Here is an 18,841-nt window from a genome sequence, read left to right as displayed (position 1 = left end):
TTGGTATAGTTTTACAATGAGAGAATTAATATAAGCAGAAACACAATGAATTGCAGACTGTATGATCTTGCCTTCAAGTTATACCCTGCTAATAAAACTCAGGTTTTCGGTTTATCTTTTAACAGACCCAACTTTAATAGATCTGCTCACCAATCCCAGTTCAGCAAAGCATTAAAAGCATGGCAGCAGTCTGTTCCTCAGCAGGGTTACACACGTGCTCCGGTCCAACCCATGCTTTTAAACACTTTGTGGAATTGGATCAAAAGCGCAGGGTGGTGGTGTGGGAAAGAAACATGCCACCATGTTTCCAGAGCTCCCCTCTCCAGTCCACAGTGGCAAATCCAACATTTGCTTAAGGCTGGGGAAATGGGAAAGTACATCTGGAAGTTGCTGTTTACAAGCTCTGCTGTACTTGAGACTTCACCTGGGCTTCCCTTTGTTGTAGGAGAGCAAACGGAAACCGCAGTGACTCATCTCATGTTCAAGAGCTTGTTACTTCGCCACTGTTTCCACTTTCTGGTCAGATCTGCACCTCAGAGATCAAGACCAAACGTGTGTTTTGTACAAACATGGTTAACTTGCCGTTTATTTGGCTTGGTTTCAGCCACCACAACACTTAAGTGGCTGAAAAAGGCAAACACTTTCTGAGCATGGAGATACTATTTGCAAATTCAAGATAGGAGTGTAGAATACTGTTACACAAGGGGAGAAGAACAAGAGAAGAAAAGAGGGGAAAAAACAAGGGGCGGGGGGAAAAGGTCCCTGTACTGTAGCATTGGGTTGTTTTTTTCCAGGGCAGTCTCTCCAGGAACTGTGCTTTACAGCTCCAGCTGCAGGCCCTTGAAATTGTTGGAACTGGAAAGCCTACAAATACAGTAGACACGTCACTACTTACAGATACGTAAGTGTGGATCACAGTTCGCTTCCAGCATCAGCCGAGTCTGCCCCAGCTTCAGTAAACGTAAGAGAAGTAAACATAAGGAGCGTGTGTGGAATGTGGAGTGACTCCCTAGTGATAACTTGCAAGAAAATTCTTGTGGGAACTACTTTTTCAGGAAAAAAAAAAAAGGGGGGGGGGGGGGGGGGGGGGAATTATTTGGTGAACTTTAACTTTTCCCCTGCCAGCTCAAGGCCAAAATGTGTGTGTGACAGGAGAGACTAAAACAAACCAACAACAGAAGTAATGTTGTCATTTCACATGCCGTATTAACGTCACTTTGCTGAGCAGGTTAACCCATGTTTTGAGCAGTGTGTGGAAGCCCATGGGGGAGAGAAGCTTTTGTTTTGTTTTGACATGAAAAGAAAGCAAAACTTTAAAAAAAAAAATAATAAAAAATCACCCAGATTCTTCCCTTACTACAAAAGTAAGAAATTCTAAGAATGAAGCAAATACCTTAAAGTGTTACTGGGCAAGCTTTAAAAATGCAAGATAACAAGAACCACATGTTAGAAACATGGAGTAGAAATCCAAAGTACTGTAAGGAAGAACTAAATGTGCACCAAGAGGCTTTTTTGGTTTTGGTAAAAAATAGAGACTTTTTTTCCCCTTTATCTCTATCTATAGAGCTGAGTGTTTTTACAAAACAAAAGCAAGACACCAAGGGACAAAGGCAGCCAAAATATGTACAATGACTTTACTTAAAAAAAAACAAAAACAGGAAAAAAATTATTTATTGTAACGTGGATAGACTTTCTTGAGTCTTACCAGTAAAGACACACAGATAGAGCAAAGGAAGCAAGGGTAGGAAAGGGAAGAGAGAGGAATGAGATGAGTATTGAGAAATAGCGCACGCTCAAAGACAGTAAGACAGTTAACAACCCACAATGGACCTCACGAGCTGAGGTAACACAGAACCCCCTTAGATTCATAATCGTCCAGCTCCTGACACCCCTAGGTGGACCATTTTGTAGAGGGAGTTGCTAAACTAAAGGAAGAGAATTCATGTGGGTGGAAGGTGAGAAAACTACTGCTAGGAGTTGGACCTAACTGAACCAAAATAATCTCTTTTTCATGATCTCAGATTCTTGAGACAAAAGGAAGAAATCATTGTTCATCTCCTCACCAACCTCAGTGGAATCCGGGAGTTTAGAGAGACTTTCTTATTTAATTAGCTCTTCATTTAGCCTAACTTACTTTGTTAGCAACTAATATCACCTGCAGGTGGATTTTGACTCCTGCTGTCCTGCTTCAGTGACTGTTTCTGTCACTTATTTTATCCTTTGTATTGGAGTTTATTCAACACTGTTGAGGAATGTCACTAAGCCAGTCACAACCTTGGGCATCTCAGTGTAACCGACTGAGGGTCAAGTAATGTTAAACTTCACTCTAATAATTATCTAGATTATTTCAGGCAGCTCATAGAGTAAAAACAGAAGGAAAATCAGAGCCACACATCTTTCTTTTTATAATTTACTAGAGCATTTGTCTTTTAAAATGCATGTTGTGAAACGGAACAGTTGGAGACACACTGAATCACTCTTTGGTCTCCACTCCCTCCTTTCACTCAAGTAACTTACAGGAGTTCCACTATTTAAAATTCACATTTTAACACATTATAAATAACAGGCTACAAACAGCTGTAAACTGTCAGCAGCACTGATAGCCTCCTTTTCCCTCCCTTCCCCCACATCTCTCCTGCTGGAGGTGACCCTCAGTTGTTGTAACCATACTGATGGATGTCAAACGGTCTTCACACCAGATGAAGATTTCCCTCCCTAAGTTCTCCTTCACCTCATCTCAAGTAACTTAAATTTATTCTATTCTTGAGTGATCCAGTCTGTAAGGCTGGTTAAAGCTGGAGGTTCAGTTCTTGACTTGCCTCTCTACAAAACCTGACCAAACTCTTACTACATTTCTCTGAGGAAGCTTTATCTTGTGCCATGCCCCATGTGCCTGTTGTCCTTTGGAAGAGTGAGAGAGACAGCAAAACATGACCCACCTCCCAAATAACAGATTCATAGAGAATGAAAAAGGGATCAGTGCCTAACCCTGAGGAGCTAAGGATGTGCAGAGATAGCACTCACTGTTCTTTGTTCTGACCGTTATAAATTCAGGAACTTAACAGGGGTTGTTTGTTTGTCCTGGAACACACTTAGTGTCATGGAGAGCTGTGTTGTTTTCCAAGGATTTATGTAACTACTTCTGAAAAGCCCACATTTTCCTGAAGACATCGTGGCCCTCAGCCAATCAGCCTTCCATACACATACTGCACAAGGACAGTAAATTTTGTACTCGGGACCATTTACTGAAGAGCACAGTTTACAGATGGATGCCCCAGTCACCCAGGACAAATCTCCTGGTTACTTCAGAACAGTGCTGAATGAACTGCAATAACCACTGCCACAAGCAGCTCAAGAGCCCCAGATTGTGACAACAATCCACCGAGTGCTGCTTTTGGTTTTTTTAATAGCAAGCCTCAGCAGCACTGTGGTTTTCCATTATTCCTCAAGACCTTGATGGGTTAGATCTGCATGATGCTTTTTTATCAGACTGAGGGACAATTCAACATTTCAGAACAGATTAAAACCAAACACTAAACTGGTTACTGAAAACAAAAAGAACTGCTACAGCACACAAGGTGCACAGCCAGGAGGAAATGGTAAATGCCACTGCTTACATTAACACAGTTACATTTCCCTCTCACTTTTAATGAGGAAAATGTAGAAGATACCATCTATAATCCAATGTGTGTAACAGTCTCAACACTTAACTGTGATACAACATTCAAAAAACCTTTTTCTTAGTGTTGGCTTGAAGTGTTCTGTCAGACTTTATAGTTAAACACACATCAGAACAAACAACTTACCTCTTTTTCATCTCTAATAATTGGTTATTGAGTACTGATCTTTCCTCTTCCAGCTAAAACACAAGGACAAAACAGACTACAGTTAGTACACTAAGGATCTTTTCCTTAATATCAGAGAATCATTACCATCATGAAACAAATGTGGGAGAGGCCACAGAGCCTAAAAATCCTCAGGGACATCAATTTGCAACTAGGACAACACACACATCCAGCCATAACATATTCAGTGACCAAGACTATTAGCTAGTGAGGGGCTACTACTACTTGACATAGTTATTTTCCCCTCCTATGCACACAAGAGGGGTGCGAGATTTGTATTTCCAGGCCCCATACACAAGCAAGAAAAATCAGAGAACACTTTGGGCACCTGGGTGTTAAGTTTATTGATGAATCACTGGATTTGCTGCTGTTCTAACCTGGATAATGGCAGTGCTGTTCTGTATTTGTTACTGTCCTGTTCTTTAGAGATAAATTATTGATCCTGTAAGCTGTTGGTTTGGTGCCTCTTACCATATCCTAAACCTGTAACTCAACTGAAAACATTGCTGCTGCAGGTTCTTGGGGTCGAAACGGACAGGCACAGGTAGGTTCAGGAAACACAAAACAGCCAACCACAATTTGCCTAACAACAAAACTGTAAAGCCCCATCAGAGAAACACTGGGGTAACTGAACTTCTGACAAGGTTAAGGAATTCAGTTTTTTTCAAGCCAGTGTTCACCACCTCCTCCTTTCTTTTTACTCCATAGCCAAATGCAGCAATTACTGCCCTGCAGAGCTGCTTATAGTAGCAACTACCTGTGCCGTGACTTGAAGGCAATCTCTGGATTTCACAAGCTTTCAGGGTTCATTCATACATTTATGATGGAAACCTCAGAGTCCCAGGAACAGCAGCAAATGGTTTCTTACTAAATACTTTCAGCACTTTGCAGACATTCAAGTTTGGCACAGACAGGCAGAGAAAACATTAAGTTGTGATGAGAAGGAAGCTTGTCTGCCAGCTTCCAAGACTGGAAGAGATAAACAGTCTCCTCAACATTCTCTGACAACTTACCTTCTCCTCACGTGTATTACAGTGCTATTAAGCCTTCCCAGTTCAAGATTAATTGGTATCATTCTGCTGGGACCTAATCAGACAACTTCATTGATATGAAAACCAGATACCAGAAGAGTGTAGAGAGACTTACATTAACTAGTCTTAAAGCAAATCAAGTTGTCCCTCTCAAGGAAAGTGACCACTGTAAGACTGCAGAGCAGCCACAGCACTATGGGGTACAGCCATGTTTTTCCTGCAGGCAAATTAAAGCCAGCAAGCTCAGCAGCAGCACAAAGTATACCCCCTCCCTCTGAGAATTTTTGTCTGCTTCCTACAGAGGCAGCCTCTCTGAACTGACATCTCCACAAAACGATGACAAAGAAAAGGAAGGAAAAAAGAATATGAGAATTCTGAGAAATGATTCACTTGCAAACCCCAATGACCTGCATGCTCTTGAGCTGCTCTCCACACCTGACTCTGACATCTATTTTCTGTGGCCTCTCTCCTCTTTAGACTCACACTGCAATCTCTTCTCCAGCTGGTTTTTTGGACTGCTCTGCCTCTACTAGCACCAGCATTTCTCTGTGGTCACACTGTGCAGCACTAACCTGGCCAAGTTCCACAATCAAACTGCTTTGTTTCACCCCAGGCTCGTTTAACTTCTGCTGCTCATGCTTCTGACTGCCACTTGCAATTAGAAAAATCCTCTTACTGATGTTATTCATACTTTGGTCACCACAGAGAGGCCTGATGCACCCCCCTTTAAACAGTTTCTTTTAGGAAAAGGTTGTGGTGCCTGCTTAGCTTGGAAAATCCTTCAACATTTGTGGAGTGCTCCAAGACTGTGAGTGTAAATCCCGCATTTCTTTTCCCTTTCAGTTCCCTGGTTGGGAAGGTGAGTGACAGTTGTACAGACCAAGAGAGAAGCAGATTTAAAAGAGAGAAAGAGTAAAGAACAAGATGTTAGGGGAGTTGTGCAGCTTCTGAACACCTGTTGCAGCTGCATGAGCCGTGGATCAAACCTTCATCAGCTTTCTGGTAGAAGAGGACAAAGGACACCCCTTCTCTCATCAGCATTGCCTCAGGAGTCTGCTCACTCTCTCATTACCCTCAGGGCAGACTTCTCACATACCTTTAATAAAAGATGGATCAGCTGAGTGAGTGTTTCCACACTTTTTTTCAATGAAGCTGGAGGCTGAAGCTCCCCAAACTCCACAACAAATAATTTGAAACTAGAAAAGTTCCCTGAGCTCAGTATTTATTTGACTGGGGATCTTTAACTAATTACAAACAGCTAATTACTTATGGATCAATATAGAAAAGCACCCCTCAGCATCTTTAGTACAAGACACTTTAACCTTTAGCTGTCAGGATAAATCATTCATGAACGAATATTCATTAATTTTGCAAAGTGTGTCACAGGCAGCCACAGATTCCCTAACCCAGTTGAGAAACACCAGAATTTACAGAGTTACCATAGCGACTGCTCAGAATCCTTACAACATCTTTGCTACCTTTCCTACTGCAGTTGGATAAACTCACACAGGCTGAAGCACTGCTGCATTCTGTGCTTCCCTCCCTACTGTCCAAATCTTTCAGCATCCACTGCATAAAACACAGCTCTAAGAGTGATCTTGCTGTGTTAAACCTCCTGTCACCACGGACACTTGTTCTCAAAAACTGAATGGAACAATTCTTCAAAGCTTTCACTTCCCCCACATAGCCTGAGCCAAGGAAGCCCAAAGCATGCTGCAGCGTGGTGCCTGGACATGGTGTACATTCACCTGAGGAATAGCAAAGCAGAGGTGGTGCCTGAGCCTGTGCTGGCCCAAGATGGAGCTATCTGTGTGAGAATCCTAAAGGCCAGCTGGTATTCCTGCTGGTTCTCCTGCTGGTTCATTAAGTGAATCAAGAAGAGTGGAAAAGGGGACTGTAAGTCTAGATTGGGTAATATCTAAACTGAGTGTAACAGAAGTCCTGCTCCTTGGGGGAAGAGCAGGTTTCTATCATTCTGAAAAGGATGCTCAGTACTTTACAAGCTGCAGATGAGACAGGGAGTGTTTTTTAGGCACAACCAGGAAATAGGACAGTTCTGGGCAGGTGAGTCTCATGTGCCACCAAGAACTGCACAATACTGAGTGGAGAGGAGCTGCACTCAATTATGTGACGCTCAGCAGGAAACCTGCATTTTAAATGACATCATTTTGCCTTTGTTCCTTTTGCCACTACAGAGCTCCCTGGAATACCAAATGCCTCTTCCAGCCTTTTAGCAGGCCACATAGTTCACTAGACCTGAAGACACCATGGCCCACATACTATGTTTAGGAAATGAACAGATGGCATTCCCACGTTTCCCAGATTCAGATTACACCACCCTCCAGAAGAGGACATAATGCAGCACCAATGGCTGAAGAAGGCAAACAGACTGTTTCTCCAGGCTCTAGTGAATCTTGCACATCTTTGATCTTGAAGCTATCTACTCATGGGCAGAAAGGTAACAGTGCAAGTGAACCAAGAATATTCCAATCTGCAGGATGACTAACCACAGGTTACAGCTGTCTGTCCTGGCAAGGAGAGAAAGATCCCTGCTGAAGAATCCACAGTAGGCAGGAGGCAGACAGCAGGATTCCATCACAAGCTCATCTGGAAACAACGGAGTCCACAGACTGAGGTTACAGTGACCACTGCTAGCCTATGCCTCGGGGGCCAACGGACCCCTCCCCTTGGGTGCAGGCAGAAAGATTTGACCAACATTGCTGAATCCTACTGAAGTTACAACTCTTGCTGGAAATGCCAGGTTGCCTCAAAGATGCTGAAATAATTTAAGAAAAATATGTGGGAGTGGTGAGCAGAGCTCCCACTGGCTGCCTAGGATGACAGCCTTCTCTTACCACATCACTACTCAGATGCAGCATGAGTCAGTGGTTGAGCCCACACGTCTGGGACTCTTGTTAATCATCTCTAAAGGCTTCTTAGGATGAAGCAGCTCGTGCATTACTCCTGTCAGCAGCCAAAAGGGTTCAGAAACTGCCCAGATCCCTAGTCATCCATCCTCAGTATTTCCAAACAGAAGCCTTGAGAAAAAGGCAACTTCTTGGCTTTAAACTATTAGGCTTTGTTGCAGGATGGAAGAGATCTGTTCCAATGCCACTGGGAACAGGCACACCCCTCTTCTGCACAAGTGCCATCTCAGAGATATAAACCTCTGTCTTCTATGTTTTTGCTTTTGGTCTGGATCTTCCAAAGGCATCTTCCTGGTGTGGCTGTTACTAGACCTGCTCCACAAGAGCTAAACCCCACCACATTTCATGGCTGTAAATCTGATTTCTCTTTTGGAAAGTATCAGTGTTGCAAGCTGTGCAACTAAGCCCATGCTTTAAGATTCCAACAACACACTGAAACATAACAGTAAAAGATAAAAATACAAACTTGAGTCCCTTTCTCTCCTACAAACGACCACACATTGATTGTGATCCTCCAGCAGCCACTGCCTGCCTGCAGCGCTGCTCCTGTACGTGCATAGTATGAAGTTTAAGCAAAGCACACACGTGCAGAGCGTGTTTTAGAGACAGTTCAAGTAATCTTATATAGCATTCTAAAAAGCATCCTAAATACTGTTGTTTTTTTCCAGTGGGAAGATAGAGCAGGAATAAGGAGATTAAACAGCCAGAGTTCCTTAGTACTGAGTAGATGGAGATTTCCACAGTTGTGTAACAAAATGACTGCCGACAGAAATAGCAAGTGTCTGTTAATACATTAGGCTCCAGTATCTTTAATTTATGCTCTTTCCCAAGCCTCCTAATATCCCTCGTGCGTTACATAACCTTCTGCTATCCTGCAGCTCTAACCTCCCAGTGCAGGTGGCTTCCAAATTTATTGTAAAACACTCTCAGCACAACTCATCTCTCAAGCACAAACATGCAGTGCAACAGCAGCCTGGCAGCAGCGGAAACAGCACATGCAGCACCTTCACCATGGATCAGAAACAGTGTGGCCACTCTACCTTCTGGTGACTTGTGACTTCGTCCCTGCTCCTGCCCAGCTCCTCGGCAAGTTTCACGTTCTCCTCTTGCAAAGCTTCGAGCTGCTGGGACTTCTGAGCTGCTGCCAGCTTCAGCGCTTCGCTGCGAGGACAGAGAGTGCATCGTTACCATAGGAACGAGAGAGGCAAGAAAAAACTGTGGGAGAGCTTCAGCTTCACAGCTTGGAAAAATACATCTAGGTCACGTGTCTGATGGGATCTATAATAAAGGTGACATCTATACCGCAGAGGCACAGGGGCAGGGTTAACCCTGAAGAGCTGCAGTGGCACAAAACTCCTTTTCCTTTCAGTCTGGGAGTTCTGTGTGTCTCCAATGACTTGGAAACCCTTGGGCTTAGAAAAACACAGTAGGGTTTGACAAGAGTGTTGGCGAGGTTTACAGCCTGGACTTGCTGAGAAGTGAACTTTGCAGCCAAAGGTAAAACATGAGAACTGGTTAAACACAAGGGCAATAAAAAAAAAGAGGGGAAAAAAAAAAGGAGGTGGAAAAAGAAAAAAAGCTCACAGTTACTCCTTAAATACTCAGATACTTCCTACAAGGTCTGACAGCCAAACATACCAGAATGTGCAAGAGCACAGGAGGGAAAGCAGGAATGTATCTGATCTATTGCGTTATTTTCACAGATACAAAACTGAAAATGAGACAAAACAAAAGCTGAAGGGGGGGGGAAAAAAAAAGGAGGATGGATTTGTGTGTTCCATTAGCCAAGGTTGCTACTGGAATGTGTGCTTTCCTTCAAGCAAATTTATTTTCAACACATTTTGGAATAGAGTATTTGGCGTCCCTGCCTGTAACAGAAGCGACTGACACACGTTCTTAGATTTGACAGTGTCTCTGAAATAATAAACCCCCCTTCATTTCACAGAGCAATAATTCTTATCACTGTGTTTTGTTTTCATAATGAGGAGCCTCAGCACTCCTGTGTACCAGAATTACACAGTTAAACCCTGACTGGAGTATTAAAAATACTTTTATGACTGTGGGAGGTGGAAGAACCCAAAGTCAGAAATGTAGTCAAGCACTCTGAAATACAAGGAGTCTGTGGTCTGTCATTGGGCACATTCAAACAAAGGGAAGTGTGGGTCACTTTTTGAATTCAGCACCTAATATGCCCAAGGTTTTCCAACCCTTTATTCATGTCTGGTCTCACTTTGACCAGTTTCCAATTCAATCTAGAGTGGATTAAACCAGCCAGCTCACACCACTGAACACTGCTTCAAATTCTCTTGGTATGAAGCTGCTTGCCGAGACAGGAACATTCCTATTTTTAACAGTGATTGTTTGCTGAACTGCAGCACCAACCTGTTCTCTTCTTTTTGCTTTCTGCATTGAAGTCCAGATTCAGGGCTTGGTAAATAAGCACACTAAATGCTGGGGTCAACTTGTGCGACATGCTCCTTCGTGTTTAATGCCAAGGAACTGAATACTTGACAGTAAGCAGGACTAAATAAGTACATAACATACAGCTGGTATTTCTGCCTGCCTTCATCCTAGTTTAACATGAAGGCTCTTTCACAAAGGACTCCAGCGTCCCTGTAACGCCACCCTCTTGCCTCCAAAATGCCCTCGCTGCTCTAGAGGCAGCGGCATGTCTCCACCTACAGTCATGACTCCTGTGGCAGCATTTCCCTCTGCTCCCCTTTGCAAAGGCCAGGGCACTGCCCTCAGCAGCCAGCCTCTCAAAGGGCTTCTCACCATTCACAACACTGCTCATCAAGAAATGCTCATTATCAGGCTAATTCCTTACACTGATGAAAACAAGGTGACACACAAACAACAGCTAGACAAGCTTCCACTTATCCACCACATCTCTGACCGCTGATATTTAGAGACCACACTCAGCAACACTCTACCACTAAAATTAACATTAAGGAAAAAAAAAAAGATTGAAAACCCCCAGAAGGTGATCAGGATTCATGAGAACACCTTCCAGTGCTGGAGATTTTCAAGGAAGGATCGTCTGGAAATAATTTCTGCTTGACAAATTACAGTCTAACATATTTTGTCTTCCCACAACAGCAGAGCCTGCTAGCCCCTTGCTGTTCTACCATTACAGCAACTAGTTTGGAAATAATTATTTCGCTTTGCATTTCCCATGAGCACTGAGGCAGGCAGTAACTGCCCATGGAACTAAAGCCTGCCTTTCTCAGAGGAGGCTGCTGTCTATACAAGCAGGCAGGGATTTAAAAGCAAGCAGCAAAACCTGTCAGTCATACAGAAACTCAGCATTAATTCTGTGTACTGATTTCCTTTGTGCCCTTGTCTTCACCCCAGAGCGGTGGTTAAGAACTGTCACAAAATTACTTATATGACTCACAATAATAATAATTAGTCAAAGCTGCTGTTAGCTCTCAGTCCAGCTCCTACTCCATGACTCAAGAACTTCTTCTTAGAGTGCAGGTGGGAACAGATTTAATGCATTGTCTCTCTGACAGCTGGGGGAACAGCAGCTACTGTAGGGTAGCAGTAACTGGGATTTTTATTCACAGTGATGCAACAAAGCTTTGATACAGTGAGACTCCACAAGACAAACTATATCAGGTGCTTTGCAGCTAATTTGTTTGTGCACACTGTTACACATCATTATGAGAGGTAATTTGTGATATGAAGCATCTCAAATGAAAAGCAATTAACTCTAGGTTTACATACTACATATGGCATTTGTATTGTACGAGTTAGAAAGCATGTGTGTAGTGGGGCAATAGGAATAAACTGGATAAAGCCATCAGTGAAAAAAGCAGAACTAGATTTTATACAAAGAAAGCCACTTAAAAGCTACTTAACCCTCTAAGTGTACTTGCCATTAAAACCAAACAGAATTTCTTTATAATAAAGCCTTTAACATGATCTACTGCCCTCAAGTGGCAGAACTCTATTTCCCCCAACAAATTGTGTCAAACAATGCTTGGAGTGAAGGATTTGCTTCAATACCCTTCGGCAATTGACAAGCAACATTGTGATTTCAAGTTTTATATACGACAAACTCGTATTTAATTCTGTCCTAATAGCTGCTTTATAAGTGAGGATATTGGGAAGGTACTGAAAGACAACTGTCCAAAAGGTAAATGTAACTAACTGCAAAGGAATAATTTAACTGAAATACTTACAATTCTTTTCTAAGCTCTTCCACTTTCTTGTTCTCCAGATTTAGAAGCTCTTTTGATTTATTAAGTTCCTCTTCATTTTTCAGGTTGTTTTGTTTAAGCATGTCCAACTTAAAGAGAAAGAAACACCCTCATTAGACTAATGAAATGGTACAGTTCTTAGGAGTAGTACTCAGAAAAGGTATGCAGCAAAATGGGGGCCTGAGTTGAGCTGCTCCAATTTTTCATCCTCAGTCCTTAAATCGGTTCAGTCTGTAGTGAAAAGCATTTGCCTAACAACAACAAAATCTTATGAGACTTTCTGTATTTCAGCTGCACAGAGAATTCCAAGTCCATTGAAGAGCAGTTTACAGTAATCGGTGTATGCCCTGACAGAAAAGGTAAAGCTCTGCAGCACCTCCACTTTAAAGGCTCTAAGACTCAAAGCATATTTTTGTTTAAATCTACACTGGGTTAAAAAAACACAACCAGCTGTTGCTTTATCTTTGTTCCTCTAAGATAACTGCTAAAAAAAGTTCTGCTTTTCAATACCTTAAATTCTGAGAAACAGCAGGCTGGGTCTTGTGCTTGCAACCCTAAGAAATTAATTCCTTCCAGAGATCTTGTGGCACGGGACAAAGCGCTGTGTATCTCTACTAGAGCTTGCCATCTACCGCGTAACCACCACAGGCTTCTGAATCTTATTTGTTGTTGTTCAGCAATGCATTATATTACATAAGAGATAATCTTCAGCTGTTCACTCCCGTGGCTTTACAGGACCCTGTCAATGATTTTTTCCCTAATCCAGAAAACGCCCTCCTGCCATCGTTAACGTCACCGTGATAATTCTGGAGTTACCAGCGCTTGTTGGCAATCGCCCCTACTGCAGCACACGCTGTGCTCTTTGGGTTAGCCCAGCTGTTCACCACCCAGTACTGCAAGAGCTGCAAAAGGTGAAAGAGCCACTGAAGGATGCTCAAGATCTGCAGGAAAGGCACCAGCTCAATGTTAGACTAGATACTCTGGGCTAAAAGGAGCGTGGAAGAGATTAGTGAGGATATTCTTCCCTTCTTTGAATGCTGAAACATCACAAACTGTTGGGAGGATGTAGACTGAACAGGGGCCCCTAGAGGAACTGCTGTACATGTTGGACTGTGAAGTTTTTTGGGACCTTTGTGCTCATGTATCTGTATGGGGCACATCTCAGAGTTCGTACCTTGTCAGACCAGAAAAGTGGACAAAAGAAGATACTGCAACATTACATATGTCAGGATCCCAAAGAGGATGTGCAGAGCAAGGAGTGCATGCCAGGTGAGAATTGGAGCAGTAACTTCTGTGGATTAGGAGCACTGCTACTCAGAGCTCTGCAGTACTTCACTGAAGTGTGAAGTTGCACCCCATGCTCACAAGCCTCAAGTGAAACTCATGTTTATCAGTTCTGTAATCTGCAAAACCTGCTGCAGCATCCAGAACTTTGTCTTTTTTGTTGTTGCTGCACCAAAGGACACAACTTTATATGCTGTACAGTACTTGAAACCCTACACGAACCACAAAAACCCATGGATCATATGGCTATATAAAGCAGCCAGGTTTTCCATCGATGTGCACTCATCACAAGCCAGTATTATGGAGGAAAATGACAGAATCCCCTCTTGCCCGACCTACTTCTTTGTAAGTCAAGAGTTGTTCCTTACACACTAGGAAAAACTTTTCATGTAAAAGCATTTAAATGTGATTACTTCATTCTGCAGCTTCTGGTTTGCCTGTCTGGAGTTCTCCAAGGAGGCCAAAGTTTCAATCTTTTCTTTGTGGATGGCATCCTTCTCTTTGGTCACTTTCTCCACAGCTTGGAAAACATCTTCTGCCATTTTGGCAGCCTGTATATAAAGGAGGGTAGGGGGAAACCAAAGAAATAGTATTACCAAAAGGATCTCTGAAAGCAGAAGATGAACCACAATACTTTATGCACAGCTCCATGGTTTGCCAGCTGCTTTCCAATTAAATATGGATTTGGGCTTGGGCTAAATCACTTCCCCTCAGGTCCCTTCCAACCCCTATCATTCTGTGATTCAATTGGGAATTATTTGCCATTTAGAAGCTGCATAAAGTATAAAACTAAAAGGACATGAGAAGATCCAGTTCCATGCAGAAACAGATCATAACCCCATGCTTGTGTCACTGCCAAGGAAGCTCATTTCTTCTTTAATTTCTGGATTTTTGATTGCCACCGTGGTTGCACTTAGATTTCTAACTGCTTTAGACAGTAGTAGTTCAACAGATATTCACTTCCAACAGGTTGCTCTCTTTTCAGAAAATGTGGAATTAAAAAATGATGTTAAAAATTTGAAAAGCAACTACAAATCACACAGGAAATAAAGCCAATTATTACACTATTTCAGTGTTGTTCATTATGCTCTCATAAAAGGAAATACTTCACAAGCACATTAAAATTCCTGGGTAGGCACAAGACAGTCCTGCAGGATATCTTGATTCCAATTTGTATTCAGAGTGATTTCATGGGCTTCAAGCCACACTGAAATTCAAAATACTTTACAGAATTTGTTGGTGGTGAATATAAAACACTTCTGTGAATAAAAAGAACATCAGAATTGTCAATGTCTTTAACGGACTGAAAGTCCTGCAATGTAAATTTAAACGCTTTTCTTTCACTGCTTTTTAGCCAATCACATTTACAGGAGCAGTGGGTTGTTTTCTAGGTTTTTTGAGTAACTCACGTTTGTAGTTTGCTGTAATTTAACATAAAACTGCACAAAGATCTAATCTAAAGCCTTGTCTGTTACTGCCTCTAGCTTTTAAGCTGCAGAGTACTTCAGCGAAAAGGATCTGCTCAATTTCTCCTACCAGATTCAAGAAACAAAATTCCTTTTATTCACAGTTGAAGTTGTTTGCAACATTCAGTGGCAATATTGGCTTTTAGATTTAGAAGTCACAGGTGGAGAGAGGCTGTAACTCCAGCCTGCTTACACTGAGCTGAAGTGCTGACTGCACAGAGAAGTGCAGAGAGGAAACCATTGGTTAGTGCTCAGGATTAGTATAACTGAACTGGATTCTTTACCCATGGGTTTCAATACCTCCTTTTCCTGTGCTACCCTTTGGGCCTGGAGAGTCTCAATTTCTTTTAGTTTCAAAACCAGATTGTTCATCTCCTCCTGCAGCATCTGATTTTTGCCCTGAGATACCAGCAATCTGCCTGAGAGGTCACTATTACTTTGTTCTAAAAGTGCTACTTCTTTGTGCAGTTTATTACAATCCTCGGAGAACTTCTCTTTCTCTTTTAATGCTTCTTCCTTAATGATGACCAAACTCTTCTGTTCAGCAAGCAGGCTGTCATTTTCCTCAAGTAACTTTATTCTCTCCTTCTCTGTCACTTCTAGCCTCTCAGAGACAGAGCTGTGCATGTCCTGGAGCTCTGCGTGTGATTTAGCCAAGGAAGCAAAGTCACTCTTCAGTTGTTCCATACTGGAAGCAAGCTGCTCTGTCTCTGCATGGAGGGTTTCATTTTCTTTAACTACTTCCACAAGTTTAGATTCAGTTTTTTCTTGCTCCTGAACAAAAATATCTTTCTCAGTCAGAAATTCTTTATTTTTCTCTCTCAGCATTTTTATGTCCTCTTCCAATGAGCTGATGTTTCTTTGAAGTCCCATACATTCCAAGAAAAATGATTCCTTGTCCATTTTTCTAGCTTCCTTTTCCATGGTTAAGTTTTCTTTCATAATCTCGACCTCTCCATTTAATTTCTGACACTTATCTTGCAATTCCATCTTCTCTCTGGCCAGAATTTCCCTCTCAGAGGAACAGGTATCCAGTGTAGATGACAGGACCTGCTCAGCATGTGATGCAGCAGCCAGTTCATTTTCTAATGTTGTCTTGGCATCCTGGGCCTCTTTCAGAAGAGCTGAAAGGTCACATTTACAGGCCATTAGTTCTTGATTTTCTAGAGTCTTCTTACTAAGCTCCTCCTTGAGGGCTTCAATGCAACCTTGAAGCATTGTATTCTCTTGGGCCAGAGCTCTCTTGGCTGAGATGTCCAGTTCACGTTCTCTCTTCATTTCAGATATTTCATTTGCAGTAGACTTGTTTTCATCAAGAAGCTTTAAGTATTTGTTCTCCAATTCCTTCTTCTCTTGGAGAAGGGCTTCATTATGCTTTTCAAATTGCAACAACTTCTGAGAACAGGATTCCTTTTCTAAGCTCAGTTCATTTATTTTCTCAGTGAATACTTTCTCAGCAAGTACAGCATCTGCTGTGGCCTTAGCAAGCTTTTCAGTTATTGCCTTATTTTCACTCAAAAGTTCCTCCCTTTCAGCCAAAAGCCTTTGTTCTGATGAAGAGAGTGCCTCTTTCTCTTGAAGTAACTGAACACATTCAGAACTGGATCTGTCTCTTGAGGCTTTAACTTCTTCAAGATAACCAGAGAGACTAGTGAGGGAATCCTTCAGCTCCATGTTGTCTTTCATTGCTTTTTCAAGTTCTTTATGCTCAGTCTCCAGTTCTGTTTGCATCTCTTCTGTTCTCACTTTTAATGCTTGGTTTTCACTAACTGCATTGTTTAAACTCCCATGCAGCTCTTCAATGCTCTTAAGGAGCACCTCCTTTTCAGTCTGTAGACTCTGACTTGTCTGCAACAGAGTGTTCACTTCATTTTTCAAGGCTATGTGTTCATTATTAAGATCTGAGTGTTTCCCTAGGGCTGAATCTCTCTCTGCGGTCAGAGTTGACACTTCTCTGGCCAGGGCCTCACAAGAACTTTCCAGCTTCTGAATAACGTCATCCTTGTCTTTAACAACTGCATCTCTCTCTTCCAAAAGTTTCTTCTGATAATTCTCCAGTTCTTCCAATTCCTTCATGTGTTTCTGGCACACTGCATCCATGGCATCTTTGCTGGCCTGAAGTTCTTTCAGCTGTTGGAGCAAGGTTGACTCTGAAGACCGGAGAGAATCATTTTCTTGAGTTAATTTCAGGAAGTCTGCTTGTGCTGCCTCTAGTTCAGAGAGCAATCTGTTTTTCTCAGAAATTAGTGCTACCTTTTCAGTGTTTTCCTGTTGGCTTTGTGCCTCAGCTTCTTCTTTCTGCTTTAGAATTTTTCTGCTTTCTGAATTAAGTTCTTCATTTATTGTCTGAAGTTGTTCTTGTTCTTGTTGCATCAACACAATCTTTGATTCCAGTTCTAGAAGTTTTGACAACAAGGAACCTCTCTCTAATTTTAAAGTATTTCCCTCCTGTGCCAAAGTCTCTTTTTCTGATATCAAACCCCTCATCTGGTCTGACATTAGTTCAATTTCTTTTCTGGCTGATGCTAATACAGAGCTTAAGGACTAAAGAAATAAAGTCAGGGAGAAGGGAAAACAAAAAATGAAGTCAAGCAGACAAATGAGAAATGTGGTTGAAGGACAAACAGAGCTATTGCATTTTAAAGTTTCAAAAACATGTATGAAGTGACACACAGCCCCTGTCTGTACTCAACTGCTGGCAGACACCCCTGGTATTTCATTATCAAACAAAAATCATACACAAGAAAACTTTTCAGTGGTTAAATAAGTAACAAAAAAATAATAAAAAATACTGTTTTGAGGGTTCCTCTATCCAAGACTTCATCTTGTTTTTCAAGTTCCTCTCAACAAATTTGCTGAGTGTAAATTACTCAGAAAGAAAAGACACAGAAGTCAATTAAAATGCAGGAGTTACATTAGATCTTGACTTCCAATTCTCAAATTCACCTTCTGAAGGCAACTCTCCACATGAGTCTGTCCAAAATACATCATCATGACCCATTTAATTCAAAACACCACACCAGGGGGGTATTTGAAGTTGAGGTGTGTGCCAACTTATACATTAAATCTATTGCTGAAGCATAAACCAAACATTATAGCAAATAACTAATGAGGGATGAAAGGAAGCAGTAATGTCAAAGGAACAGAAGAGAAAAATAAAAATCATTAAAATTGAGCTACATACTAAATAGCTGTACAGACTATGGGCTCATACTACAGAACAGAAATTCAGGCGTGTAACACCTTCCAATGAAATAGTTCCCAACATGTTTTAAAATGATAGCATTTAAAAAGCAGAACAGCATTTGGCTCCAACTGATAGTGCTGAGCCTGGTATCAGTGAATATAAAATTTTAACTTCAAAGAACCACATTTCAGGGATTCTTGTGCAATCTAGAGCAGACAGTTAATTGTGTATGCTTCTGCTCCCTAACCATCAGCAACCTACATGGAAAAGCTCAAAAAGGAAACACTGCGAGAATCTTTCTGTCAAATGGTGAAGGCAAGCAAAACCAAGAGTGATTCACTGAAACAGAAAGACTTAAACTTTAAATGACTTGCAGAGTAACAAAGTATACATACTCTGGCCTCTTCTGCTTGCTTTTTCAGTTCCTCAGCTTGTGTTTCTAACTCGCTGTTCTTCTTCTGTGCAATTTTCAGTGCCTCTTCTGCATCCAGCAAGTTCTGCTTAAACCCTTTGATATCTGCATCATGTTTAGTGATCATCTCAGAAGTTTCTTTTTCATACTTTGCCTGGAGATCCCTATACTCATTTTGGGTAGTCTCAATTTGCTTTTTCTGACAGAAGACAAAGCAATTGGAACACAGTTAGAGAAGCACTGATACAACATTCTGCACAAATTTAGCTAGTGCTTTTTAAAGTTCCTTTTACCATGTCTGTCAGTTGATCCTGCATAGTTTTTAGTTCTGCTTGATGAATCTTGAGAGTTTCTTGCTGACTCTGCTCAGCTTTCTGTGTTGTCTGTTCCACATTTTTCTGTAGCTGAACAGCCTTTTCATTTGCTTTTGTAAGCTCAAGTTGTATTTGCTCCAACTGCCTAAAAAGACCAAAAAAAGAACACT

The 18,841-nt window shown here is 41.7% G+C and overlaps 1 protein-coding gene across 9 annotated transcripts in view; it reads right to left on the bottom strand.

Moving 5' to 3' along the window:
- CLIP1 (CAP-Gly domain containing linker protein 1) overlaps positions 1-18,841 on the bottom strand; it is a 71,515-nt gene that overhangs the window by 5,880 nt on the left and 46,794 nt on the right. For 6 of the 9 annotated variants that reach the window (XM_054172893.1, XM_054172886.1, XM_054172888.1 and 3 more), the window contains 7 exons: positions 18,651-18,816; positions 18,341-18,556; positions 13,706-13,843; positions 11,991-12,097; positions 8,844-8,964; positions 3,807-3,859; positions 1,394-1,414 (listed from right to left, as the gene is read on the bottom strand). In XM_054172893.1, coding sequence (XP_054028868.1) covers positions 1,394-1,414; positions 3,807-3,859; positions 8,844-8,964; positions 11,991-12,097; positions 13,706-13,843; positions 18,341-18,556; positions 18,651-18,816 — 822 coding nt within the window. The remainder of the gene's footprint in view (positions 1-1,393; positions 1,415-3,806; positions 3,860-8,843; positions 8,965-11,990; positions 12,098-13,705; positions 13,844-18,340; positions 18,557-18,650; positions 18,817-18,841) is intronic. The other 3 variants (XM_054172894.1, XM_054172889.1, XM_054172892.1) reach the window with 1 other exon arrangement.

This window comes from Dryobates pubescens, chromosome 25 (assembly GCF_014839835.1).
Source record: "Dryobates pubescens isolate bDryPub1 chromosome 25, bDryPub1.pri, whole genome shotgun sequence".
NCBI lineage: Eukaryota > Metazoa > Chordata > Aves > Piciformes > Picidae > Dryobates > Dryobates pubescens.
This window is presented reverse-complemented; position numbering and strand designations above follow the sequence as displayed.